General features: G+C 41.2%; 1 protein-coding gene across 3 annotated transcripts; it reads left to right on the top strand.

The window, feature by feature from the left end:
* Positions 1 to 24,723, top strand: lpar2b (lysophosphatidic acid receptor 2b). Of its 3 annotated transcripts, XM_053616334.1 has the most exons (6): positions 3,120 to 3,469; positions 3,637 to 3,670; positions 11,330 to 11,885; positions 12,664 to 13,078; positions 15,610 to 15,866; positions 24,263 to 24,723. In XM_053616334.1, the coding sequence occupies exons 3-6, from the start codon at positions 11,541 to 11,543 to the stop codon at positions 24,389 to 24,391; spliced, it is 1,146 nt and encodes a 381-aa protein (XP_053472309.1). In that variant the 5' UTR covers positions 3,120 to 3,469; positions 3,637 to 3,670; positions 11,330 to 11,540; the 3' UTR covers positions 24,392 to 24,723. The 3 variants fall into 3 exon arrangements, with proteins under 3 accessions (XP_053472311.1, XP_053472309.1, XP_053472310.1); XM_053616336.1 differs by lacking the exons at positions 3,120 to 3,469; positions 3,637 to 3,670 and adding an exon at positions 1 to 175; XM_053616335.1 differs by lacking the exon at positions 3,637 to 3,670.
* The last annotated feature ends 2,562 nt before the right edge of the window (positions 24,724 to 27,285 follow it).

Genomic DNA, 27,285 nt, shown 5'->3' with positions numbered 1-27,285 from the left:
ACATGCACACACACACACACAGTACACACTGTTTGTCTCACAGGAATCAGACTGTTTGCAGAAGAGAACGTTACTTCAATGTCACTAAACCATGGCTAATCCTGGAGGTCACCTCTGGTTCTTCAGATTTATTCCTGTAACGGAGAATCATCAGCATGTCATCAGCATGTCAACAGTAAGTCATCAGCATGTCAACAGCATGTCATCAGCATGTCATTAGCATATCATTAGCATGTCATTAGCATGTCTGTGAAATTATTTGTCATGTTTATGATAACGTACAAACAAAACAGTAAAGGCAGTACAATCAGGCACTCTGTAATTCCCTTGTGTCAAGCTGACCCCGTCCATAAGCACAGTTCTAAATGTGATGATGATAGATAATTTGACATCATCAACACTTTTACAAAAAACAACTGACTTATTTACATTTGCCATGTTTAAATCAATAAGTTCTGAAAATTATTAAAATGTTGTTAAGCTAGCTAAGTAAATGGTCTGCACTTGTATAACTCCTTTTAACCGTACTGGTTCTGCAAAGTGCTTTATACTGTTTCTCATTCACACACACACACACACACACACACACACATTTCATAATTAGTGGAAAATCTGTTCTACCGCCTGAACCACAGCCACCCCAATAATATTTGAGATGGAAACCTCCACATGTCTTTCCATCTTTTAACTTCTTTACATCTTCTTTTCACTGTCTTCCTTCCATTGTGGTTTCCATTTGCTGAAACACTCACTGCCTGCACTACCTGTCTCTCAAGTCACCTAAACCGATACTCACTCTCTCTGCCTCTCTTCATACCGTTTGTCCGTGTTTTACTCTTTGTCCTTCACTTCAGCACATCGTCTCACAGCGTGTGACTCCACCGAGTCCGGCTCGCTGCAAACTAAGATAAGAGACGGCCATGTGACCTAGAATTTAACACAATAATACAACACACTGTTTTTCCCCTTTATTGTGTATTCTATCGGAGACGCTGCTTCACTCCTGGAACACTAGCGCACTAACCTGATCCAGGGCATGTCACTGTCATCGAACATCGTTTGTACATTTAACGTGTGTGTGTCTTTTAATTGGAAACGTGATTACAGTGTACTTTTAAAGTGATTTAATGTGCATAATTAGATCTTGATGATCTTGTTTGTAGCGTACCCTATAAACAATATCATTAAGATCTCTCGCTCCTGAGAAACAGAAGTAGTTATATACAGCTGCTAAAGCTAACTAATTAAACACAAATTAAATAACGAACGCGCTTGTTGAAAATCCCGTTCCAGATTTATTCCCCCTTCGACACTCTTCTGGGAAGGCTGTCCACTAGATTTTGGGGCATGGCTGTGGGAATTTTGGGTTGTGGCTTATGGGGGTTTTCGGCGTGGCTGTGGGGATTTTGGGGCGTGGCTATGGGGATTAGTGTTCATTCAGCTACGAGAGCGTTAGTGAGGTTGAGGTCAGGTGCTGATGATGATGTTGATGTGAGGAAGCTCCAGTTCCAGTTCATCCCAAAGGTGATGAGTCAGTGGGGTTGAGGTCAGGGTTCTGTGCAGGACCCTCGAGTTCTTCTACCTTCTTCCAACCTTCACACACCACGTCTTCATGGAACAGTGTTTGGGCCTCTTAGATCCAGTGAAGAGAAATTTTAAAGCTACAGTGTACTGTACAAAGACACTCTATATAACCGTATGGTTTAAACTTTCTGCTAACAGTTTGGGGAAGAAACACATGGTCAGGGGTGCACATACTTTTGGCCATACAGTTTATGTAGAAAAAGAACGATCACCTGTTGCTTGTCAGTGTGGATGCAGGGTTAATAAAGATGAAAGTACCCACTGTTTTTGAGAAATGTTAACACTTTTTCCGTGACCCAATTACACGCACACACACACGCATACACACACGCACGCACACACACACACACGCACGCACACACACGCACACGGAATGTGTAAGCGTAGAGTACTTCACCTCTGGTTTTGCATATAGAATAAAACCTTTGGGGGCGTGCTATAGGAATAATCCCTGCAGGGGCGGTGTGATGACGCAGAGTTACTGTTATTACCCTGAAGTTGATCATTTTCCCATAACAGCACATCTCCAAGTGTGTTATTCATTAATGATCAACATGTCATACTTTTTTATCCATGTAAGGCTGATGCTGTGGAACATCACTGAAGCAAGTTAGTTCCTGATGTGCTAGTGCATGCTAGTGATGTTGATCACTGATATCATCCTGAGTTATTTTCCTATAACAGCACATCCAGAGCGTTTTATTCCTATTACACCACAAATTTACCAAGAATTACAATGTATTATATTAAAGAATGACGCCATACTTTTTATCTGTTTATAGTTACCTTTAATGTTGTGGATCATCAGTGAAGCAGGTTAGTTCCTGTTCTCACTTACGTTGTAGCAGCTCTAAACACTCGTTCCCTCACCATCCCTCTCTCTATTCTCAAGACAAAAAAAAAAATCTCAGCTTGTCGTGTTAGCAAGAAACCGAAAAGAAGCGTAAACTCTTCTGTCCTGAAAATGTTGGAAAACGTAAAGTTACAGCTTTACCTCTGACACTGGAGACTCCTTCCATACATGTTACATAAACGTGTCCTTACTTTAAGAAAAGTTCACCATATTGACCATGTCATGTTTTTAATCCATTTATGAGGCGCATCTGATCTACAAGTCCCGGTGAATGAGCTGTTACTATAGAAACATGTATGTATAGAGTTTAAAAATACATAGGCAGATTTCTGTAAGTCTTGGGGTGATTTTATGTGTAGCTTGACACTGGGTACAAATATTTTAGCTGAAACTTGGTTTTATTTTTTTGTTGCTGTTTTTTTAAAGGGGGAAGGGATCTGCTAGTTTTAACTAAACTAAAAACAAGTATTTACATGTACTAATATCCTCCAACAGCATCCACCCAAAACATTTTACAAAACACTGGGGGTTTTTTCGTTCTTTTTTCAAACCCAGACACTTTGCATTCTCCTACAGGTTCTTTTTTTAAATGTCAAACACACGCAAATCCACGCATTCAAATCCCACAGAGAAAACAAAACACGTGAAAGGGCGTTGGAACGTCGGGCTGCGTGTTGCGCATGCGTCACAGACTACCTGCTGCGCGAGGGAACCACGCGCGCATTCATTGGCGCACGGACTTTCAATTTGCGTCCAATCAGATGGTTCGGTGGGCGGGGCTTCGAGCGCGTTACCAGGTTAGTGATTCCCCTGAATTAAATGCCATAACGCGACTTTACCTCGCGCGTGACGTATGTGTGTATGAGTGTTTATTTTATTTAATGAAACACACACTTAGGCAGTAAATAAGAGCTGAAACAGCGGCGTGCGGAGGAAGTGTACACCGAGTAGTGTTGTTATGAAGGTAATAAAGAAAGAAAAGACGTGCCGCGCCCTGTACTGAGCGCACAAACTTCACTTCCTCTAGCTCAGGTAACCTCACACACACACACACACTCACTTACTTTCTCTCTCTCTCTCTCTCTCTCTCTCACTCACTCACTCACCCTCATTCTCTCTCTCATTCTCTCTCTCTCTCACACACACACCCCGAGGAGAGAGTGAAACGCGGAGTAAGTGATTTTTTGTTTCTGTGGAAGGTCATGGAGTGATCAGGAGAGATGAGACACGCGGGTGAGTGGAGAAATTATTTTATTTTATTCTCATGTAATTGTAAAGGATTGTGCGCGTGCGTTTACAGACTCGACTCTCTCGACCTCTAATCTACAAAAGAAATAAATAAATAACTCGTTTTCTGTAATTGTCACCTTGAGTGAAGATAATGTAGTAGTAGTAGTAGTAGTAGTAATAATAATAATAATAATAATAATAATAATAATAATAATGATACCTGTAAATCGTTAATAGCCATTTTAACATCAGTAATAGTGTTTTTATAAAGTTGATAAAGTTTGTAAGTGTCAGTATAAAAGAGTGTGAATGGTTTATTTTGACACGCTGGAGTGAATGTCTGTAATATTATAATGAATTGATTTGGATGGTTAGTTTTGTGCTGCTTTAGCTGAATGCCAATTGTATGTTGAGATTTACAGAGCTGAGACCTAGGAACAGTCCAAGTTCTACATTTATTACTGAATTACAGTGCAGATAACACACACACACACACACACACACACACACACACTCAGAGATAGTTTAACTGTTTCACTTTAAAAAAAACACACACCACAAATCCCTTCAGTGCACATTTATTTAACATGCAGTCTAATGAAAGTAAGCAGGTTATTTAGGGGCTATGAATTGTTTTGTGATATTTCTCAGAGGTAGAGATCGGTCTGCTCGTCTGTCTGGTAAATATTTCCTGCATCTCTGTGGTTCTTCTTCTTGGACTCCTGGGGTTCCCCTGACACCACGTTGAGAACCCGATAGACCGAGTAGACTGATAAACATATAGCCAATGTAGTTAATTAAATAAGGAAGGCTAGGTACACTTGGATGGATGCATGGATAAATGGGCAGATGGACAGACTGACTGCTAAAGGAATAAGTATAGACATTTGGGATGGATGCAGAGAGAGAGGGGGGGGGATGTTGGATGGATAGTTCAACATATGGATCGTTAAACAAACTGCTGGGTTAATAACGTGCCAGAATGACGGACAGATGGAGAGGTAAATAGTGGAGTGATCTACAGGGGCATGGGTGAACTGATAGAAAAGTAAATAGATGGATAGATGGACTGCTCTATGAAGACTGACAGAAGAACACTTAGAACTCTTGTAACATTTCAGTAAGATTTCTTTTTATGGTTCTAGTTTCCTGAAGAGCATTTTCTACTTGCAACCTCTTCAGTTCTAGGGTTCTACATAGAACCTTTATGGGGATGTGCGTCATTCTTTATCATGCCAAGTAGAACCTCTTAATCAGTGCATCTCTCTCTCTCTCTCACACACACACACACACACACACACACACACACACACACACCGACACCGACCGCAAAGGTCTTTTGCACTGTGACTTGTGTGTGCAAATGTCCCCTTGTTCACACTAGTTGACCATATAAAGTGTGTTATCTGTGTTTTATGATCACATGCTAACAAGTGTTACTGTCAGAAGAGGATCTGTAACACACACACACACACAAGCATGTCTTGGGGTGGTGAGAGGGTTTCCTCTCTGTGCTCACAGGAAGGAAATGATCAAGTGAAACAGATCTAGAGAATTTTTTCCAACATGTGTGTGCACGTTTGTGTGACAGAGTGTGCACATGACAGATAGACTGACAAATGGATTGGTTGTAGACAGACAGACAGACAGCTGGGTGCGTGGACAGGCAGGCAGACAGACAGACAGACAGCTGGGTGCGTGGACAGGCAGGCAGACAGACAGACAGACAGCTGGGTGCGTGGACAGGCAGGCAGACAGACAGACAGACAGACAGCTGGGTGCGTGGACAGGCAGGCAGACAGACAGACAGACAGCTGGGTGCGTGGACGGGCAGACAGACAGACAGACAGACAGACAGCTGGGTGTGTGGACAGACAGACATTCTGTAGGTAATCTGGATGAACTGATGGATAGACAGGTGTTTGGATGGACGCAGACAGGCAGACTGACAGATAGACACAGGGATTGGAAGACAGACAGCTTGTCTGTCCGTGATGCTTTCCCACTTGCTGTAGTGTGCTGGAAGGTGAAGGGGCCACAGAAATTGGAACAGCCCCCATTTTTCTTCTCTCAGTGGCTGTGTCCTAAATCAGATCCGGAACCGTGTGTGAGGAATAACACACTATCTGTCAGGAGGAGCCTCTGATGGTTTGGGATACAGCTACGGGCCACGAGTCTCCTGATCACCATGATCACTTCATCACCACTAAATGTTTCTAGTAACACACGAGTTGTGCTTTCTGAAACACTGTATACTACACATCTGGTTTGTATCTAGGACAGATGTGTGTGGTTTGAGATGTGTGAGTGGTGATGTGGAGAAGGAGAATGTGATGCAGGCTGAACACATCAGCTGAGGTTTTAATTGGAGATGAGTGATTCTGATGGAGATGGTAAGAGTGAAGACAGGAAGTGTTGTGTTTGGGAGGAGGCTGCCTACGTAGGCACCAGTTTAAGAGCTGGCACAGTCCTTATTTCTCTTAATTCACATATAATCAAGTGCAAATGCCCTATAAGACTTCATAAGCCTTTGGGTTTCCTGAGGGTTCTTCAGCACGTTCCTCTCTGGGAACATTGTGTGTTTCTATGTCGAACCTTACAACATGCAGTCGGTTCTAAGGCTCTATCCAGCTGTAGGTTTTTTTGGGAACTATTTTCATTGTCGGAGCAAAAATAAACAGAAATATTTGGCCATAGTGCGTGTGAAATGTCAGGAAGTCCATATTAAATCCTTGCTTGTAGAAGTGTAGTGTGAAAGCGGGCGGTTGTACTGAATATCGGCGCGGCTGCGGTTACCCGTGGCCTCGTCCCTGTAGCCCGGTCACGGTCCTGCTCATATTCACTGCAGCAGCTCTCTTCCTCATGTGATATTGCTTCATTAGTTTTTTACACACCAGTCCTTATATCTTCTTTTTAAATTATAATCAATTTCTAATTGTTGCATCGAATCATTTCTGTTGTTTCCTTTAAAATCCTTCAGATTGTCATCTCTACTCTAGTTTTATACACTAGGCTAGTTTTATACACTACGCTAGTTTTATACACTAATCTAGTTTTATACACTACGCTAGTTTTATACACTACGCTAGTTTTATACACTACTCTAGTTTTATACACTACGCTAGTTTTATACACTAATCTAGTTTTATACACTACGCTAGTTTTATACACTAGGCTAGTTTTATACACTATGCTAGTTTTATACACTACGCTAGTTTTATACACTAGGCTAGTTTTATACACTACTCTAGTTTTATACACTAGGCTAGTTTTATACACTAATCTAGTTTTATACACTAGGCTAGTTTTATACACTAGGCTAGTTTTATACACTACTCTAGTTTTATACACTAGGCTAGTTTTATACACTAATCTAGTTTTATACACTAGGCTAGTTTTATACACTAGGCTAGTTTTATACACTACGCTAGTTTTATACACTAATCTAGTTTTATACACTACGCTAGTTTTATACACTAATCTAGTTTTATACACTACGCTAGTTTTATACACTAATCTAGTTTTATACACTACGCTAGTTTTATACACTAATCTAGTTTTATACACTACGCTAGTTTTATACACTAGGCTAGTTTTATACACTACGCTAGTTTTATACACTAGGCTAGTTTTATACACTAGGCTAGTTTTATACACTACGCTAGTTTTATACACTAGGCTAGTTTTATACACTACTCTAGTTTTATACACTACTCTAGTTTTATACACTAGGCTAGTTTTATACACTAGGCTAGTTTTATACACTAATCTAGTTTTATACACTAGGCTAGTTTTATACACTAGGCTAGTTTTATACACTACTCTAGTTTTATACACTAGGCTAGTTTTATACACTAGGCTAGTTTTATACACTAGGCTAGTTTTATACACTACTCTAGTTTTATACACTAGGCTAGTTTTATACACTAATCTAGTTTTATACACTAGGCTAGTTTTATACACTAGGCTAGTTTTATACACTACTCTAGTTTTATACACTAGGCTAGTTTTATACACTAGGCTAGTTTTATACACTAATCTAGTTTTATACACTAGGCTAGTTTTATACACTAGGCTAGTTTTATACACTAGGCTAGTTTTATACACTACTCTAGTTTTCTACACTAGGCTAGTTTTATACACTAGGCTAGTTTTATACACTACTCTAGTTTTATACACTAGGCTAGTTTTATACACTACTCTAGCTTTATATACTAGGCTAGTTTTAAATCCTGTTTGACTGCTGTTCCTTGTTACGAGACTTTATGCGGTCCACTGTGTGTGTGTGTGTGTGTGTGTGTCTGTGTGCATGCGCAGTTCCTGTGAGCCTTATCTCTGATAGGGTGAGTGTTGTGAACAGATCGTTAGTATTAAGATTTGAGCAGTGGTGAAACAGATCAGCAGGTTTCACTCTGTTATACTGTATAATCTCACGCTGGTGGAGTTCACTCTTAACGTGTTTGTCATTGCTGTCGGAGTGTGATTTATTCTTGCGTGTGTGTGGAAATACTCTTGGACACACTGAACCAGATAAACCTGTTTACCAGCTGAGTGTGTGTGTGGTGGGAGTGTCCTTTCCAAATCACTGACGCACAGAATCACGACTCAATAGAAAATGATCTGTCACTTGCTAGCATGAATGCCAGGTTAGCATTAGCATTAATGCCATCTGCCATAAACTTATTTTGCGGGGGGGTGTTAGAATGGACCAGTCGATCACCTGACTCGAATCCAACTGAACAAGATTTAAAGACAATATGTTTAGAAGAATGAACCAAAATCACACCTGAATACTGCGGATCATTAATTTCTTCATACAGGAAGTGTCCTGAAGCGTCATTACAAACAAAGACTTCTCCACAAAGTATTAAATACGTTTCAGTTAGCGTGTTCAATACTTTTTTCCCGTGTTTAAATAACTTTATTTATGGACTTTAATGTTGTGAGTTCTTTATATTTCTAGATTTCTTGAGTTAATACTGATGTCTGGTGAAAACTTCATGTGAATAACCTCATTGGAAATATATTTACTGACACAAATGTTCACGCGTTTAATATTTATTTCCCCACTGTGTGTGTGTGTAAATAAATAATCTCTGTTCTCTCTCTCACTTTCTGTTCTCTTTCTCTCTCTCTCTCTCTCTCTCTCTCTCTCTCTCTCTCTGTCTCTCTCTCTCTGTGGGTATTGAGCTGTTGTAAGTGACGCATCACCGCACATCTCATCACACATGCCACCTGGAATAGTTAGCTTTGTTTACATGGAATGAATGTGGATGTTCTTTTGTTGTGTCGCATAAAAATAACTACAACACAATACTGACGGAGGAGGAGGAGGAGGAGGAGGAGGGAGGCCTCACCCAGTTAATCACTGGGATCATTAAACTGTGTCAGGCTTTTCACACAGGTGGCAACAAATCTCTCTCTCTCCTCCACCGGTCTCTCTGTCCTGCTCCTCTCCGCCGGTCTCTCTCCTCTTCTCACTGCCCGTCTCAGCATCTGTCTGCTGTGTATCATATATTATTTCAGCAGAAAGTAAACATGTCCATGTAGCGAGATTTCTGTGTCAGTGGAAGGAGCCGTGATGAACAGATCTGTGGAAATAAAGATCATTTAGTGGAAATAAAAACAAGTCACTTGTTTATCGTGTTGCACAAGCTGCATCTAAACTGTGTGAGTGAAACAGAAGGTGTGAAGTGTGTGTGTGGTGTTTGGGTGTTTGGGTGTGTGTGTGGTGTTTGGGTGTGTAGTAGACACTGTAAATGATGTGAGTGTGTCCGCAGTAATCACGGCTCTGATTCTGATTCTGAATCACATACACACACACACACATCAAAATAATGAACATGCACACACAAATCAACACACCTCAGAATGAAACAAGTGTCCAGTGTAAAAACACACACACAAAACCCCAGTACATTCATATTCATAAGACTTTACAGCTCCAAAATCAATCCCCCCCCCCCCCACACACACACACTTCTAGTGAACGGAAGCTAACTGGTCACTCGGTCACTCTTTCAGCATGAGCCACGTTGGGTTATCTTGTTCAAGCGCTTTGTAGCGTCAACATCATGTACCTTCAGTCACAGCTTTAAAAAAAAAATCAATCATCATACTTTGGTATGCTCATCACTTAAAAATAAAAATAAAAATCCACTGTAGCTCGTATAACTTGTACTCGGTTGAGATATTCGCTACAATAAAGAAGAAAAGCATAACACCAGAATTCCGCAGTTATCTGTAAATATAATTAGTTCTGCTGTTATCCAGACAAAACCATGACAGAAATTCTAATGGTTTCCACTACAAACGCCATTACAAACCATCAGCGAAACAGAACAGAATATTCCACCATTAGAAACAACAACAAATTACCAGTAGTGGTCCACAGGGACCATTACAGTTTCCATTAAAACCAATATAATTCCCATTATAACCATTACCAATTCTATGAGGGTTTCTGTTGTTGTTGTTGTTGTTGTTGTTGTTGTTGTTGTTTCAGCAGGGAGTGTGTGTTTGGAGTACAGAGAACATGGTGAAAAACTAATTATACAGCATGTCATAGCTGCTCCAGATCTCCAGCTGGGTTAAAAAGGCAGCTCACGTATCGGACGCTGTTGAATATCTGTAAGGGAGGGGAAAGAGGTTTTAATAAACCCCCGCCGTGAAGGTCGGACAGCGGCGTCGCTTGCGTCAGGGCTCGACGGACTTCTGGTGGTTCGTTAGTTAGAAATAAACTGCAGACGGCTTCGAGGTCAGGGGCGGGCGATACGGCGAAACCTTCACATCACCATACTTTTGACGTGATACGCAAAACTAAAAGTATTTCACAAGGAACAAGTGGAAGCAGCGTCCACAAACCCTCTCGGAACACTCACGTCGTTCACGGTGAGGATATTAATAACGCGGTCGTATCGCCATTCACGTCCTGCACCTTCGTTGTGTAACTGGTATCGTGGAATCCGTAGTGTTTTTCTAAGTGGAGAAACTCCACATGAAGACATGGTGCAACGCCAACACTTACGTTCTTGGGTTAGTGCTCTGAAGTTCCAGTGTGTTGGCGTTTACTTGCTCTGAGGTAAGCGATTAAACCTGGTCATGAGAATAAGTAAGACGCAATCTGAGACTGAGACGCAGAGCGATAGAATATCATCAACGTGCTGGTTTTTTGTTTTCGTTCTCGTCCACGTGACGAAGCCCAGCTAGAGATCGTCCATCAGGGGAGTAGCGAGTGCTCTCAGGGAAGGAAAGGCACCGAGCTGTGTTCACTCTCACAGTGTCATGGCAAAAAAACACAAAAACAGGATCATGTTACTAAAGAAAAGCTACTTCTCTTGATTTTTAAATCCCATACCTCGCTTATTCATAGTTTAAATCTGGTGATGTCGTTGTTCTGGAGTTATATTACGAACAGCTGTAGTAGGATTTAATTTGTCAGTAATCTCTGATTTTAGTGCAGTTAGATTTATTATTCAGACTGCTTTACTTAAACTAATATTAAACTTTTATCAGTTTTTATCAGTTTTTTCAGTTTCAGTTTTTCATCGGTTTTTATCAGTTTTGCCATTTTAATGATTTTATAATGGGTTATTTAATTCTCCAGATATTGTTATTAAATATGGAGTTTTAATTTAGATATTTTTTGATTTTTCTGTCCAGGCTAGAAGAGTATCTGCTTTGTTTGGTTTTATCTGTGGAGAACCGTGCGACCTGAAGCCCCATGACTCTCACCACTCCACTGCCCATCATCCCTTTCACCTATCAGGTGTGATCGATCAACACGCCACAAACCCCACACCCAGCCGATCACACGACACCGTCCATCCTCCATCCCTGCCTTGTCCCGTCCTCTGGGAGAGCGGAATCCAACATGGCCGCTGTCATCACAGCGACAGTGGCCACTTCCCTTGCGTGCCCCAATTATACAGTTGAGGATTACTACAACTTGACCAAGAAGTTTATCTCGAAAGATTGGCGTCCAAAGGATTATGCCGTGGTGACTCTGGGACTGATTGTGAGCTGCTTCATCATTGTGACTAACATCCTGGTCATGGCTGCCATCTTTACAAACCGACGCTTCCATTACCCCATCTACTACCTGTTGGGGAACCTGGCGGCGGCCGACCTGTTCGCCGGGATCTCCTACATGCACCTGATGTTCCACACTGGGCCCTGGACTGCTAAACTCACTGTGTACCAGTGGTTCCTCAGACAGGTACACACACACACACACACACACACACACACACACACACACACGCACACACACACTATTTACCATCTATCAACCGTGCTCTTAAGTTCAGTAGCCTCCTGAAGCGTTCATTTCCAGCATTCACCATATCATCAGTCCACTTCATCAGTCTCTAGCCCATCAGAGTCCAGTCTAAATCTCTGACCAGCAAGAGACCAGTCTAACTGTGCGTTCAAGTCTTCCTGGGAAGTTCGTATTTTCCAGTTGGGAAGTCATAATTACGAAGTCAGGTACGTTCATGTCACTTCGGTCGGAACAAGATGGCGGTGTACCTTTCTCTTAACTAAGTACAAAAAATACAGCAAGGGATTTTAACTCTACTTGTAAGAAGAAAGAATGTGCATCAGGTGTGTGTAGCTTTTTTTATTTTTATTTTTTCAATGTTTTTAATCAGTTCATGAAGCCACTGTAAACTTTATCGTTACACATCATATTGTAATTGACCAATGCTATCGTATTTTGTGCAGGAAATTGGCTTTCAACAAATTTAGTCAACTACAGACGTGGCATCCATTGATCGCACCATGTTTTCTTACTGACACGCCTCCAACTCGAGGCGTTTCTCCGCTCGTGACGGCGACTTCGTGGTGGCGTTCATTTGCGTTCAACTCGTAAATGCGATCTTTCCGACAAGACTCGAACGCACCATATATCTAAAATACGAGACCAGTCTAAAACTCTCACTAAAAAACAATCTGATGGATTATTGTGATCTGAAAATGAAGCTTTGGTCCTGCAGGGTCTGATTGATACGAGTCTAACTGCATCGGTCATCAACCTGATGGCCATCGCTTTAGAGAGACACCAGACCATCTTCACCATGCAGCTCCACAGTAAGATGACCAACACGCGGGTGGTCCTGCTGATTCTGGGCATCTGGACAGTTGCTGTGCTCATGGGTCTGATCCCCAGCATGGGCTGGAACTGCCTCTGCGACACGGATAACTGCTCCAAGATGGCACCCATGTACAGCCGCACCTACTTGGTGTTCTGGGCTGTGCTCAACCTGCTGTCCTTCAGTGTCATGGTGATGGTCTATACCCGCATCTTCATCTACGTCCGGCACAAGAGCCAGCGCATGAGCCAACATACGGTGCAGAACAAACACAAAGAGACCGTGGAGAACCTGATGAGGACCATCTTTGTCATTCTGGGTAACATACATTATGCACTTGCATTCGACAGCACATAACGGGGTAAAAGAGTTTTTGAAGGGGTTCTTTTAAGGATTCATTGAGTAATTAATGGTTCTTAGTTTGCCAAATAGGGTTCTGTTTGCAACCCTTTTTGTTAGGGAAACACTGTTCTAGGGTTCTACAAAGAGCCTCTAGTGGTTCCTCCAGAGCAGACGTATTCATACTTTTCCTCATGAGCCCCTCTTCCCAGTGTTTTGAGACATCTCACAATATGCAAATGTTGTCAGGTCTGAAATGCTCATTTAAATATTTACTTTAGGCGTTTTCCATCTCACCCTCGCCCCCTACAGTTCTTTCTGCACCGTGTGCCCCAGAGTAACAACTGAAGACCCCCTTAAAAGCTCTAAATAAGTCACATGATGTATTAAACTAAACCTCTTACCAATGAGAGACCGGTCAGAATCTCAGTCCAAAATCTCCAACCAGTCCGAGACTGATCTATCCGATCAACCAGAGATCAGATTAAATCTCAGAGCAGTTGGAGACCGGTCTAAATCACTCATCTGTAGGAATGTAGATAAATTGTGGCTTGGTTTTTCTTGGCTTACAAAATACCTCTCCTTTTTCTTCTTCTCCTCCCCTGACACCCTGCCGTGCTGGAGTGTAGTGTGTGTTTAGTTTACACTCCTTTATTACAGGGATTCAGGAAGACCTTTCTTACTGCCCCTTCACCTGGAACATGTTTATAGCCTAGTTACATTGTGAAACACACACACACACACACACACACACACACACACACACACACACAATAAGGGCAGGAGTGCTGAGCTGTTTTGGGCTTGTCATGACTTGCTTATCCAGCCTTACACCATTTCTCTATTTCATTCCTGCCCACACACACACACACACACACACACACACACTCTGTCTATCCTTCCTATGCATTCCTTTGTGTGTGTTTGAGGAAACTGGTGCACTCCTGATCAGATGGATGCATGTCCCGACAGAACACACACTACCTGAAATTCTTGTACATTTCCACATTCAGACATTTTCCATGTTTGAATGTTACTGTTACAGCGTGAAGTGGATTAGTTTCCCAGAACAACATGACCTGGAAGTGCTTTATTCCTCTTCAACTACAGCAGTTTCCCCACAGTTTCAATTAAAGAATGACGGCATACTTTTTATCCTTGTATAGTTGCCTTGAATGTTGTGAACAGTCGTTTAAACAAGTTAGTTCCTGTTCTCACTTACGTTATAGCAGCTGTAAGCACTCGTTCCCTCATCATCGATCTCTCTATTCCCTCGCTTTATTCCCTCGCTTTATTCCCTCTCTCTATTCCCTCTCTCTATTCCCTCTCTCTATTCCCCCTCTCTCTATTCCCCCTCTTTATTCTCTCTCTTTATTCTCTCTCTCTATTCTCTCTCTCTATTCCCTCTCTCTATTCCCTCTCTTTATTCCCTCTCTCTATTCTCTCTCTTTTCTCTCTCTCTCTATTCCCTCTCTCTATTCCCTCTCTCTATTCCCTCTCTCTATTCCCTCTCTTTATTCCCTCTCTTTATTCCCTCTCTCTATTCCCTCTCTCTATTCCCTCTCTCTATTCCCTCTCTCTATTCCCTCTCTTTATTCTCTCTCTCTTTATTCCCTCTCTCTATTCTCTCTCTCTGTTCCCTCTCTCTGTTCCCTCTCTCTCTATTCTCTCTCTATTCCCTCTCTCTATTCCCTCTCTCTATTCTCTCTCTATTCCCCCCTCTCTATTCCCCCTCTCTATTCCCTCTCTTTATTCTCTCTCTCTTTATTCTCTCTCTATTCCCTCTCTTTATTCCCTCTCTCTATTCTCTCTCTTCCCTCTCTCTATTCCCCCCTCTATTCTCTCTCTTTATTCCCTCTCTCTGTTCCCTCTCTCTGTTCCCTCTCTCTATTCCCTCTCTCTATTCCCTCTCTTTATTCCCCCTCTCTATTCTCTCTCTCTGTTCTCTCTCTCTCTATTCCCCCTCTCTATTCTCTCTCTTTATTCCCTCTCTCTGTTCCCTCTCTCTTTATTCCCTCTCTCTATTCCCTCTCTCTATTCCCTCTCTCTGTTCCCTCTCTCTGTTCCCTCTCTCTTTATTCCCTCTCTCTATTCCCTCTCTCTATTCCCTCTCTCTATTCCCTCTCTCTATTCTCTCTCTCTTTATTCTCTCTCTCTCTATTCTCTCTCTCTATTCCCTCTCTCTATTTCCCCTCTCTATTCTCTCTCTCTTTATTCTCTCTCTCTCTATTCTCTCTCTCTATTCCCTCTCTTTATTCCCTCTCTTCTGACATTAATAAGAGATAAGATCAAGTTGTCAGGAAAAGTAAAGTTCCAGCGTCACTGGTGAAGTTGCAGCTCTGGTGAAGTTGCAGCTCTGGTGAAGTTGCAGCTCTGGTGAAGTGGCAGCTCTGGTGAAGTTGCAGCTCTGGTGAAGTGGCAGCTCTGGTGTGTCAGTGTGTGAGAGATGGGATAAAGTGTTAATGCTGTAAGTCCATGTTGTTAACTCACACCTTCTTGTCTGTGTCTCAGGGTGTTTTGTGGTGTGCTGGACTCCGGGTCTGGTGCTGCTGCTGCTGGATGGTGTGAAATGTAATTGCGGCGTGCTCACTGTGGAGAAGTTCGTCATGATCCTGGCAGAGTTAAATTCGATGATGAACCCCATCATATACTCGTACCGTGACCAGGACATGCGGAACACATTTAAGCGCATCCTGTGCTGGCTGTGTTTCCGGCGAGGACAGATGGGCCAGCATGCTGACGTCCACTTCAACACGCTCACCCAAGAGGTACAGACTGACTCCAACGGATCTGAAATCACGCACCAGTCTGAGCGCAAATCCACCAAGAAGCTGAAGGGCTCAAGCCGGTAATCACGCAGTAGTGCGTGTTATTATAAACACACCAGCGCCACCTTTAAAACACAAACCACCTTCTCCGTAAGAACCTTAGAAATGTAGTCACGGTCCCGCCAGTTTAACATTTAATCTGTACTCGCCACTCCGAATGTCTCCCTACCTGAACAGGTCCTTTAATAGCCGTATTATTATTATTATTATTATTATTATTATTATTATTCAATTTAATATTAACCTAATAAATCTTTCTGAATAACATCCTAGTGGCACAAAACTGCATTTTAAAGCAAACAAAACCACCAGTTCAGACATGCAATGAATAATAATATTGATACACCATATAACATCGCGGCAAGGCGCTTTCAAATTCACTAGAAACCTGTCCGTCATCCTGCTAACTGCTAGGACCTAGCATGCTCAGGACAAATGAGTTCAACAGTTTTCATTTTTTAGCCGTGGTCCTGTCATGATCTACTGTGACCCCAAAAAGCTAAAATGCTAGTAGGTGCAAAAAAAAAAAAAAAAAAAGTATATTTGTGTTACCCTTATGGTGGAAAACAGTAAGAGTGTTAGCCATGTTAGCTATTTTGGCTGTTTTTATCATTTTATCAGCGCTGTAGCATCACACTGAGCTTAAAATCACCTTCACCCTATCTTCACAACCAAGAGTAGTCCAATAAACCGATCGAGACCAACGGTCATGTCAGGAAAAATGGGCTAACGTTGTTCTGAAATGTCACTGGTTGTGTAAGACCAGCACTTCTGGACAAATAGGGAAAGCTAGACGGAATATTCTAGTTAGGTTATTAATCACCTGTGGTCTGTAGAAGCTAAAAAAAAAAGCAGAGGAAAAAGTTCTTAAGACTGTGAGCCATGTTAGATTTTCCCAGACTCCAAAATTCCGTCTGATTTCCCCGTGCTGCTTGTTTATCTAGATTAAGGGGCATTGCTAGTTTTTTGTGTGTATCAGCAGTTGGGATTTATTTCCCCAAATAATATAAAAATAACACAAATTCATATTAATCACGCAACGTTCGGCCTTTTCCTTCATTCTGCTGTTTTAAATCACTCACGAATAATTGTGTAATATTCTCCTCTTCCTTTTCTTTATCATGCGATGCGGAGAAGGCCGCCAGAGTTGGAGACTCGTGGGTAGTGTGTAAATATTCCTGCGTTTCATCCTCATGTGTGGGTGAAAAGCAGACCTGATTGAACTTGGTCACTTCTGATGATTTATTCATTATTTAGACTTTATTCGTTATCTAGCTTTTTGTACAGTTTTCTCATTCTTTTTTTGTATTCCTTTAAAGATCGACATGAATTTGCTGTTTATTTTACATAAACCCGAAACGGGCGAGTAGTTCAAACTTTATTATTAAAAAGGCACATGTAAGCTTTAAATGTGATGTACTCCTCAGTAACTGTAATAAGAAGTCTGGGTTTGGAGCGTTGTTTGAAGAAGCGTAACATCTGTCTGTTATGCGAGATGATTGAGGTCATGTGCAGATAATCGTCTTTACAGTTGGTTATGATTTATTTGTTTTGGAGTAGGCGGTCGATACCAAGACATGAATCGATGCCGGAGTTTATTACCCTCAGGATGCGTTTTGAGAACATTGTGCATATCGTTCGTCTTTTCCTCGTTAAGTAGTTCATTTGTTCCCCGAGTTTCTCCCCTAATGTAATCATGGTCAAGTCCCACCCACCTGATACGACAGCTACCAATCAGAGCAGGAGAAGGCGGTCATGTGCTTCCTCAGACATGTGAAGCCAACTTTTCGAGCTGCTGCTCATGCTTCTCCACAGGGCAGGTAACACACTCGTATGTGGGAGAGGGCGGAGTGTGTTCGCCCATGATTGACAGGGAGGGCGAGGATACCCCTCCCACACTGTTGGACTTCCAGACATCCACAGGATTCGATCTTTTTTGTATGGGATCTTTTCTTTTCTTTCCGTATGGGAGTTTTACTTTGCGAAACCTCCTAAACTAAATACCGAGATACGTCATGTATCGTAAAAATGTCTTCGAGTATCACGACGACCAAATGTTTAACATTAAAGGTCAATATTTCATTCAGGATGTCTGGAGTTCCCATAATGTTGGTATTTGAGAAGCCCCTCAGAAAGTAAAATGATTAAAACACGCACAGGTCTCAGAGTGAACCCTGAGAACTCCGGCAGCTCATTATTACCTATAAATGCAAAATAATGTAAAGCTGAGGAGTGTGTGGAGTTTCTTTACACGCTGTTGTAGAATACCGTCATCTTTTTCTTTTCTTTTTTAAAGCTTCGCTGTAATTTTTTCCGCAGTGTATTCGCAGTATTATTGCAGTTTTAGATATGAGCGCCACGTTTAATCGTTCATGTTGAGATTTACGGAATTTCCTCGTGCTGATCTGACGCCTCTGTATTTCTCCAAAATGAGAAACTTTATAGGAAGCTCAGTTCACATCAGAAACATACGATATTGTAGAACTGATTATCTGCACATGGCTACGATTTGAATGTAGCGGGGACGTTAGAGCGTGTGTATGTCTCTGTGTGTGTGTGTGTGTGTGTGTGTGTGTGTGTGTGTGTGTGTGTGTGTGTGTGTGTCTCTCTGTATACAGCTAACTGACCCTTAGCATGTTGTTAGCATTTCGCCCCCCCTCCACTGCTTGCTGAACAGATGTGCATCGGTGTCCGAGTGTGCAGTACCGGGGTCTCTACGTGACTCAGACTTGTGTGTACACTAAACACACAAATATTTACACATCCCTCCTTCAGTGCGCGGGTGGAAACCGTTTCAGTGTCACGCAAACTTGTGGCGAATTCTTGCGTTTCGCTGACTGGCCACCGTTTTCTGCCGGCACGCGCGCGCACACACACACGCACACACACACACACACACACACACACACACACACACACACATTTATCTCATGCACCAACAACAGCTTTCATTTGACATTTGATCATTTCCTGTCCTTTGAAGAAATAAGATTGTTGTCCTTGTGATAGTTGACTTGTAAGCAGATTCCTTGTATATAAACAAATACAAACACACACATACATTTACACACCAATACCGCTGCGCTACAGGTCAAAGGTCACTATAGACACTGCACCATATTGCTGTTGTACTTCCTGCATCAGCGGTATTTGCTTTCTGATTTTATTACCATCTGTGACGTTAAGAACAGGTATTTAGGGGGGTGTGTGTGTGTGTGTGTGTGTGTATGGGGTGTGTGTGAGAGAGAGAGCGAGAGAGAGAGAGAGAGAGCGAGCAATCCTCGTCCTCAGTGTGTGCTCCAGAGCAGCCATGTTCTCATGTACACCGCTACATTACTAATGCTTTATAATTTGACTTCTTTGTGGTTTAGCTGTTTATGATTTTGTTTTTGTTTTATTGAATTATTTTTGTACTCAGATTTCCTGCTCCAGTTTTTTTTAAATCAGAAATAAACTCGCTGGAACAAGCTGCTTCTCTCCGTCTCTTTGCTCACTGCTTGTTAGCGGCGGAGCGTTCAGAGATCGGAGATGGTTCGATCGTGTCTGTCTCCACAAGCTTTACCGTGTCTCGGTCCCGATGCTGGTTTTAACGTGCCCCTCGTCCTCTTCCTCTCGCTTACAAAACACTTCTGAAATCCATTGCAGTCTGGCTTGATAAGATCGTCACTCGACAGTAATGTAAACTTTACCCAGAAGGCTTTGCTCTAATCTGACACAGTTTCCTTTTTAAAATTGCTGACAAACATTTTCTATAATTATAAACCAGAACATTTCTACAGTCTAACGCTGGTTTAATTCGTCCCGGTGGAACGGCGTCACTGTTGTTACACAGCTAGATAATTAGCCGGCTAGTGTAACACCCGTTAGTACAAACTGGTGACTGATTACAACGATGAGTTAGCAGACCTTTTTTTTTTGTGTGTGTGTGTGTGTTCTATTTAGTAAGCAATTCTGTTATTTAGGAAATGTAGCATATTGTGTATATTTATAAGCTCTAAACATTACAGTGTCTGATGGTGCTGTTGCATTTCGTGGCTAGTGAATTAACTTGCTAGCTAGCTAATTATGTCTCTTAGTAAAAATAGCAAACCAGTAAACGTTTTTTCAGCCACTTATCAAGTCTGTATTAAGTTAAATTTCTGATGAAGCCGTTAGTTTGAGTTTGCTTGCTAGCTAGTTTGCAAATCTGCTAATCGTCAGGTTATAGATACCAGCTAGCTAGCTAATTTGATTAACAAACTTTTTTTTTTTTTCTTTCGAATTATGGACCGTTATCAAGCCAGCGGTATGATCCGACTGTACAGAGTGTGTAAACGTGAGGAAATTCATCAGCGACCCTGTTTCCGAGTGTGTGTGGTGAACGGTTTCTTGACGAGGGCGCGATAGAAACAGTATTGGAACCATGTGTGTAGGAGTTAGCACTTTTACGCTGATAAAATACAACTCTTTTGTAAAGACCGAAATATTCACCCGAATAACAGGTTACATTGTTAATCTTGTCAGCATAAAAGAGCAACTTTGCTGTGTGTGAAACCAAAAGTGAAACTGAAATGCTTTTTCTGGTTGGGATTTGAGTAATACAGATCACGTGAAGGTTTCTACATGATAATCCAGGGCTGGTGTGATGAAACGGAGGTACTGTTACCACCCCAAAGTTCATTATTTTCCTGTAACAGTCCCCAAGCACTGACACTGGAGACTCCTTCCATAAACGTTAAACAAACGTCTCCCTCAACGATAAGGTTTTCTTCTCTTCATTAGACATTTGCTTACGAGAGAATCTGTGTTACTCAAATGTTGGGTGTTTGTGCTTTTTGTGGTGTTTTCCTTCGTGGGTTCACGCTGTACAAATATTAAAAGCTTTAAAAACATTCAGCGTGTGTGTTTGAGTAATGACCATATTTATGTACTTTATTTGCAAGATAAATTGCTCACAGGTTTGGATTTGGCTGTAGGGAAGATTGAAGTGCATTACTCAAACGCTCTGTGTGCGTTTCTTCTTTTCATCTCCACCTGGGCCTCATTATAGAAAAAAATACGCTCAGGGGCAGTTTCCTGCAAATAACTGTAGGAGGGAGAAGTTGTGAAGAAAGGAAGTGTTGAGCTGTCACACACCTGGTTATCGGTCCGCTCGAGTACACTCGGATTGGCTGTGGTGCCATCTACTGGATGGTGGAGGAAAAGTGACACAAAACTGTTGTGATAAAATTAGTTTGTGATTTAAAAAGATGTCTCGTACACAGTACGTCCATACTGTAACCTACATATACACACGTATGTACAGTCCCCTCTGAAATAAGGCCAATTATTGTTTTTGCTGTACACTGAAGACATTTGTGCTTGAGATCAAATGATGAATGAGACGATCGATCTGAACTTCAGATTCTGAACTATCAGATTTCCTGATATTTTTATATCTAGATGTACAATTTGGAACATGCCATCTTTTTTGAGCGCACCTGTTTTTCAAGTGATCAAAAATGTTTTGTTACCCAGGTGTGTCCTGTTAATTTGATTGTTTAAAGAATAAATAGCCCTGAACATCTACTCTTGGTTTGAGCCCTAGGTTTCACCTGTGCATTTGCACTGCATTTGTTATTAAAAAGAATAAACCAACATGAAGATCAGAGCGCTGTCTATGGGAGAAAATCAAGCCGTGTTGAGTTAATCTATCAGAGGCATTGCAGAAACATTTGGCATAGACGGCATGATGATTTGAAATGTCCTGAAAAAGAAAGAAACTGCTGGTGTATTGAGCAACAGACGCTGAACGGGTCGGCCAAGGGAAACATCTGATGATAGAAACGTTATGAGAGCTGTGAAGAGAAAAACCCAGAAACATCAGTCTGTGACATCACCAACGCCCTCCGCGGGGTTTGATCTCAAACACAAATCTCCTCAGCTTATTGACCGTGCCATTCTTATACTTTCAGAGGGGAATGTATATATTTACATTACATACATAAATTGTTACCTACATATAAGGTCATGTGAAAAAAATAAGTACACCCCATGGAAATGGCTTATTTTATTTTTTACATTTTTAAAAGCAAACATTTGCTCCTCTTTGAAACGGTGCCTACTAATAAAGGTGATACACTATCAAATGACATAAAATTGACATGATGTAGTAATTTTCACAATTTAATTTAACAAAAATAGATCAGTCACATGGGAAAAAGTAAGTACACCCCTACATTTATCTTCAAATCCATATAATTAGAATCAGGTGTTGAATATCGGGTTCTAGTGATTAGAACCTGCTTAGGGAGTGCAGATGGAACCGGTCTTATTTATACCCCTCTCATATCTAGTGTCTGGTGTTCCCTTTGTTATTGAGGTGTGTGGTGTCATCATGCCAAGATCTAAAGAGTTCTGTAAGGCATTCAGGAAAAGGTTGTGGATGCCTATGAGTCTGGCAAGGGATTTAAAAAGATCTCAGAATTATCTGAAATACATCATTCCACTGTAAGGAACATCATCTACAACTGGTGCAGATTTCAAACAACTGACAATTAGTCCAGGACAAATCCGTCCAAGCAAATTCAGCCCAAGATCAGACCGTCCAATGCAAAAAAAAGTCTCCAAGAACCCCAAAATTTCATCATAGGATCTGCAGTAGGTCTTGCAACTGTGTGTGTCTACGTGCATGCTTCTACAATCAGAAAGAGATTACACAGATTTGACCTGCGTGGGAGGCGTGTCAGGAAAAAGCCTTTGCAAGACCACAGTTTGTCAATGAGCATATAGGTAAAGACCAGACCTTTTGGAATAATGTGCTCTGGACAGACGAATCAAAGATAGAGTTGTTTGGCTTGTGGTTTTGTTCAGGTTTATGAGCTGTATTAATAGGTACTGTTTCAAAGATGATCAAATGTTTGTTGTCCAAATATGTCAAAATAGCCAACAATTACCACTGGGTGTACTTATTTTATCACGGCTGTATACATTACACACAAGTTTTTACATAGACACATACAAAGAAATGCTGTAAAGCAAAGATGCCTTCAAAAATAATCAAATTAAATGTTTCTACATTTTACAAAATACTATAAAGAGTAGTAAATATTAATAAACTAAACAAAGTCAGTATGTGGAGTGACGATCCTTTGCCTAAGGGGAAAAAAAGTATTCTCAGGTACACTCGTTTAGTTTTATAATGAAATTTGCTGACGATAAGTTTTACTGAGCGTCCTGGAGAATCCGCTGCAGTTCCTCTGACTGGCACACTCGTGCCTTTTTCTTTTCTTTTTTTTGCTAATGTGGAATTCATAAAATCTATAACAAAATGCAATTTATACATATATGCATATACACACTGTACAGCGCTGTGCAAAGGTCAGTCAATAATTATTTAGTGGTAAAAAGGATTCTAAATGTACGGTACATTAATTCCATTTTCAGTCAAACAGACACGCAGTAGCTCTTTATGCAGGTCAGTATTACAAATACATATTTATGATTTTATACTCTCTTAACTGTTCAGTAGTCTGTGATTTATGATCACTAACAGTAATGATGGGAAATTATCTTCAACAGAAAGTCACACAGGTCTTCAGCAGTAAGAACAGGGGGAATTTATTCCAGCAGGAAGATCTAGTTTTAATGCCCCCTACTGACACATGATGATGATGATGATGATGATGATGATGATGATGATGATGATGAATGATTTCCTGTGATGTAATTAACAGTGTATATAACACAACCTCCAGGATTTCATCATTTTGCGATCACAGAAATGAACGCAAAATGAAGGAGCTGCAATTTTCCCAAAGTTACCGCAGATTCTGTCCGAGACGCGTCACGTGACGTCATCACAACGCGCATTCAGCCAAAGCAGTCTTACATTCACGTGCGATGAACATGAGTACAGCTAAAAGGTCTCATTTACCAACAAACACCACTGTGATGAGTGTGCACAACTATTTACACACACACACACACACACACACACACACACACACACTGCAAGTTGCATCACTTCCCGAAATCCTGTAGTTAATGTTCCTTTACAGTTTAAACTCGAATTCTCCTTTAGATTTCATCACTAATGCTTTAAATCCTGTAACTCCAACACTGCACAGGTGTGAAGGGAATATTATATTATTGTGGTGATGAGTGGAAGAGTGAGACTGCACTGGGGTTTAAACCTGATCTAATATTAATGTCAGTGTTATTACTGCTGCTTGATTTCTGCGATCACAGAAACCTGGAGGGTCTGTTATTACACAACTTCTGAACAAGCCTGCGTTAGTGACTTCATTTTAAATCAGTCAAAAACACGTCAACAATACGCCCTGTGTGTGTGTGTGTGTGTGTGTGTGTGTGTGTAGGTGAACAGGAATAGAGATGCAGGTGAAAACCCTACAGTGCTGCTTCAAGACTCAAGGAAAATGAAAAACTCGACTAAAACCCAACTACTGAAAGCTCAAAAACCCCTCAAGAGTGTGCAAAACTCCTAAAAGTAAACACACCCTGCTGACAACAAACACCAGCGACACCCAGTGGACAATCCAGTGCTGTAGTTTGAGCTAAACGTGTTCACATCAATTAAAAATTATTGTTGCAAAATCGCAATTTACTGTTTGTCATGTAATGAAGTCATATTTATTTTAATGGTGTGTGTGTGTGTGTGTGTGTGTGTGTGTGTGTGTGTCTTTTAAAAGTGGGTATTCTGCGTATAAACAGATGTAATATAAATACATACATTCAGAAAACACATGAATACTTAATGTTATAAATAATATGTAAATACATTTTAAATGTAAAGAGAAATAAATATGATTAGAATGCATTTTTTTTCTGTCTGGATGATTTGAGTCTCATTCCAGTTTCTGTAGTAATTAAACTCAACATGGCAAAGACAGACAGATTCTTTTCCTTTGAGCAACACGTAGTTGAGTGTGAACTTTTCTTGTTGCAGGTATGTTTATTATTATTATTATTATTATTATTATTATTATTATTATTATTATTATTTAAATGATACAGCCTGATGTTCTGATCATACTACTGTTGCACACATTAAAACGAGTAATGCATGTTTGGGGTAATGTAGCTTCTTTATTTGCTCACCGTTGTCTTTATGTTCTGTAATTAATTACAAGACATAATAATCGTTAGAGACCATAACACACGCTGTGACAGTGCAGCTCAACACCTCGAGCAGTGATGTTCTAGCGCTGTGCGTTCGTGGGTGTTTTTCCCCTAACACTGCTCATCAGCGCCCTCTAATGGTAAGAGTACCAAATATTCTTTCTGTCTCTCATCACGACTAATATTTCACCGGTAATTGTTCAATAATTATAACAACAAAAATTACAGACCTCCAGTCTTACGATTACTGTCAGTACCAATAGCCAAAATAATATGGGGTGGTCTTATTAACAGTTTCCGGGGGGTGTCTTCTTATTAACAGTTTCCGGGGGGTGTCTTCTTATTAACAGTTTCCTCACACTAACACATTTTATCAGTAGGAAATAAATCTTCAGGTTATTACAGACATGCTAAAGCTCTAGATGATGTAAGGTGTTAATTATAGATGCACTTCTGCCCCCTAGTGGTAAAGAACACACTTTACATGACGGTTCATTTATATACTCGGTTTAACGATAATGTAAAGTAAACATTGTCCTATTTATTAATCGTACACCTTCCCATTCGGGCAATTATCCAATCACGTGTCAGCACGTGAGCTTCTTATTGCGAGCTTGTTATTAGAACTGCTGACTACAACACGATGACTATGTCCTATAATCTTCACCCATCAGTGAAAAATTAGTGGATGAAGCCAGAGGAAGATGAACAGGAAGAAGCTGCATCAGGAGCAGCAGAGCAGAAAGAAGTGGTGAGAGATTTCCATCAGATCAACTCTGGGAAAATGCAGCAAGTGAAACCTTCTTCTTGTAACAACAGAGGAAAATATTGGCAAGGGAACATCTTTGCCAGGGATCTCTGCTACCAAGATGCGTTCAGATGTCCGGAGATTATCCCCCAACTGAATGAGGATCTGGATTTAGCCGAGATGACATTGCGCATACACGTCAGGCACTTTAAGTTTGGATCGATGTCTCTGATCGAGGCTCTCAGATCATTCCTTGGAGTGTTTTGGCTGAAGGATACACCTGAGATTCAGCATCTACTGATAACTCACTTCAGTCATTGGTCCATTCAGTGTTCTGAACAGCCGCTCAATTTACAACCTCATGTGTACTACATGAGCTGGGCCACAACCTTACTCATCGTTGATCATAATGGTGATCACAAAGGGAGGAAAAGGACTTGTGAGGAATTTATAGTGGACCTGAAAAGAGTGAACTGCTTCTCACAGTATAATCTGAAAGAATGGAAGGACGTGTACGAATCAATTAAAAGAAAGCCGCTATTAATGTGCAGAGTAATCGCTGCAGAGAAGGGAAATATCAAAACCAGAGGATTCTGACTGTAACTCATCAATTGGGAGTGAAAACAAGCCTACCACCATGATCTACAAAAAAGGATCTCTCATCCGCAAAAGAGTCATGGACGAGAATGGAGGAAAACCCAAAAGAGGCAAGAGAGCATGGAAACCATTTACTGCGGTTCTACAAGGCTTGGTCCTGCATCTACAAAAAGACAAAGCTACATTCTGCAAGGCAGACAAGAGGAATGTCATTAGACTGCATCATGCCGTGGCGTACCCTGTAGATTATAAAAAGAGGTCCCATGTGTTGTGCCTCAGGACCGCAGACTCCAGACTCTTCTACTTCCAGGCCGAGAGTGAAGAAGCGCAGACATCATGGACTGCGATCATTAACCGCATCGCCGCCCGTTACTCTGCTCGTCCACTCACTTCAGCTTCATGCTTCATCACCGCATATTGCCCTCAGGTCCTACCTTCATACCCCACCACTCTGACTCTAGAGCAGCAGCTCAAGTCCCACAAGGACCAGTTAAAGATACTTTCAAACCCTACGGAGAAATATGCAGCATTGTCTCTTAAGGGAAGATACTTTAGATGATACAGAGTGCTACACGATGTATGTGAGAGCGTTACAGGAGCTCGCTGCAGAGAAAGATGCTGGAGAAGGCTGCAGAAACTCAACTTTGCATCAGCGTCTACCACAAAGAGGATAACAACAATGTGCAGAAAGATATGAAATATTATTGGTCGATCATTCAAATGATACATCGATGGCTCTGATACACTTCAGTGTGTCGAATGCGATATAGTTACTGTAGTAATAATTACACAGGGACTTGGATGGCATGGGATCTACATTAATCTAGGGCTAATAATAAACAGATAACTGGGTAAAAATGTGTTATTTAACAAAGGAAAATGTGTAATTGTTGATATGGTGAAATTTATGGAAAC

The sequence above is a fragment of the Ictalurus furcatus genome, chromosome 26 (genome assembly GCF_023375685.1).
Source record: "Ictalurus furcatus strain D&B chromosome 26, Billie_1.0, whole genome shotgun sequence".
Taxonomy (NCBI): Eukaryota; Metazoa; Chordata; class Actinopteri; order Siluriformes; family Ictaluridae; genus Ictalurus; species Ictalurus furcatus.
Note: the sequence above shows the minus strand (reverse complement) of the source record. Positions and strands in the feature narration are given on the sequence as shown.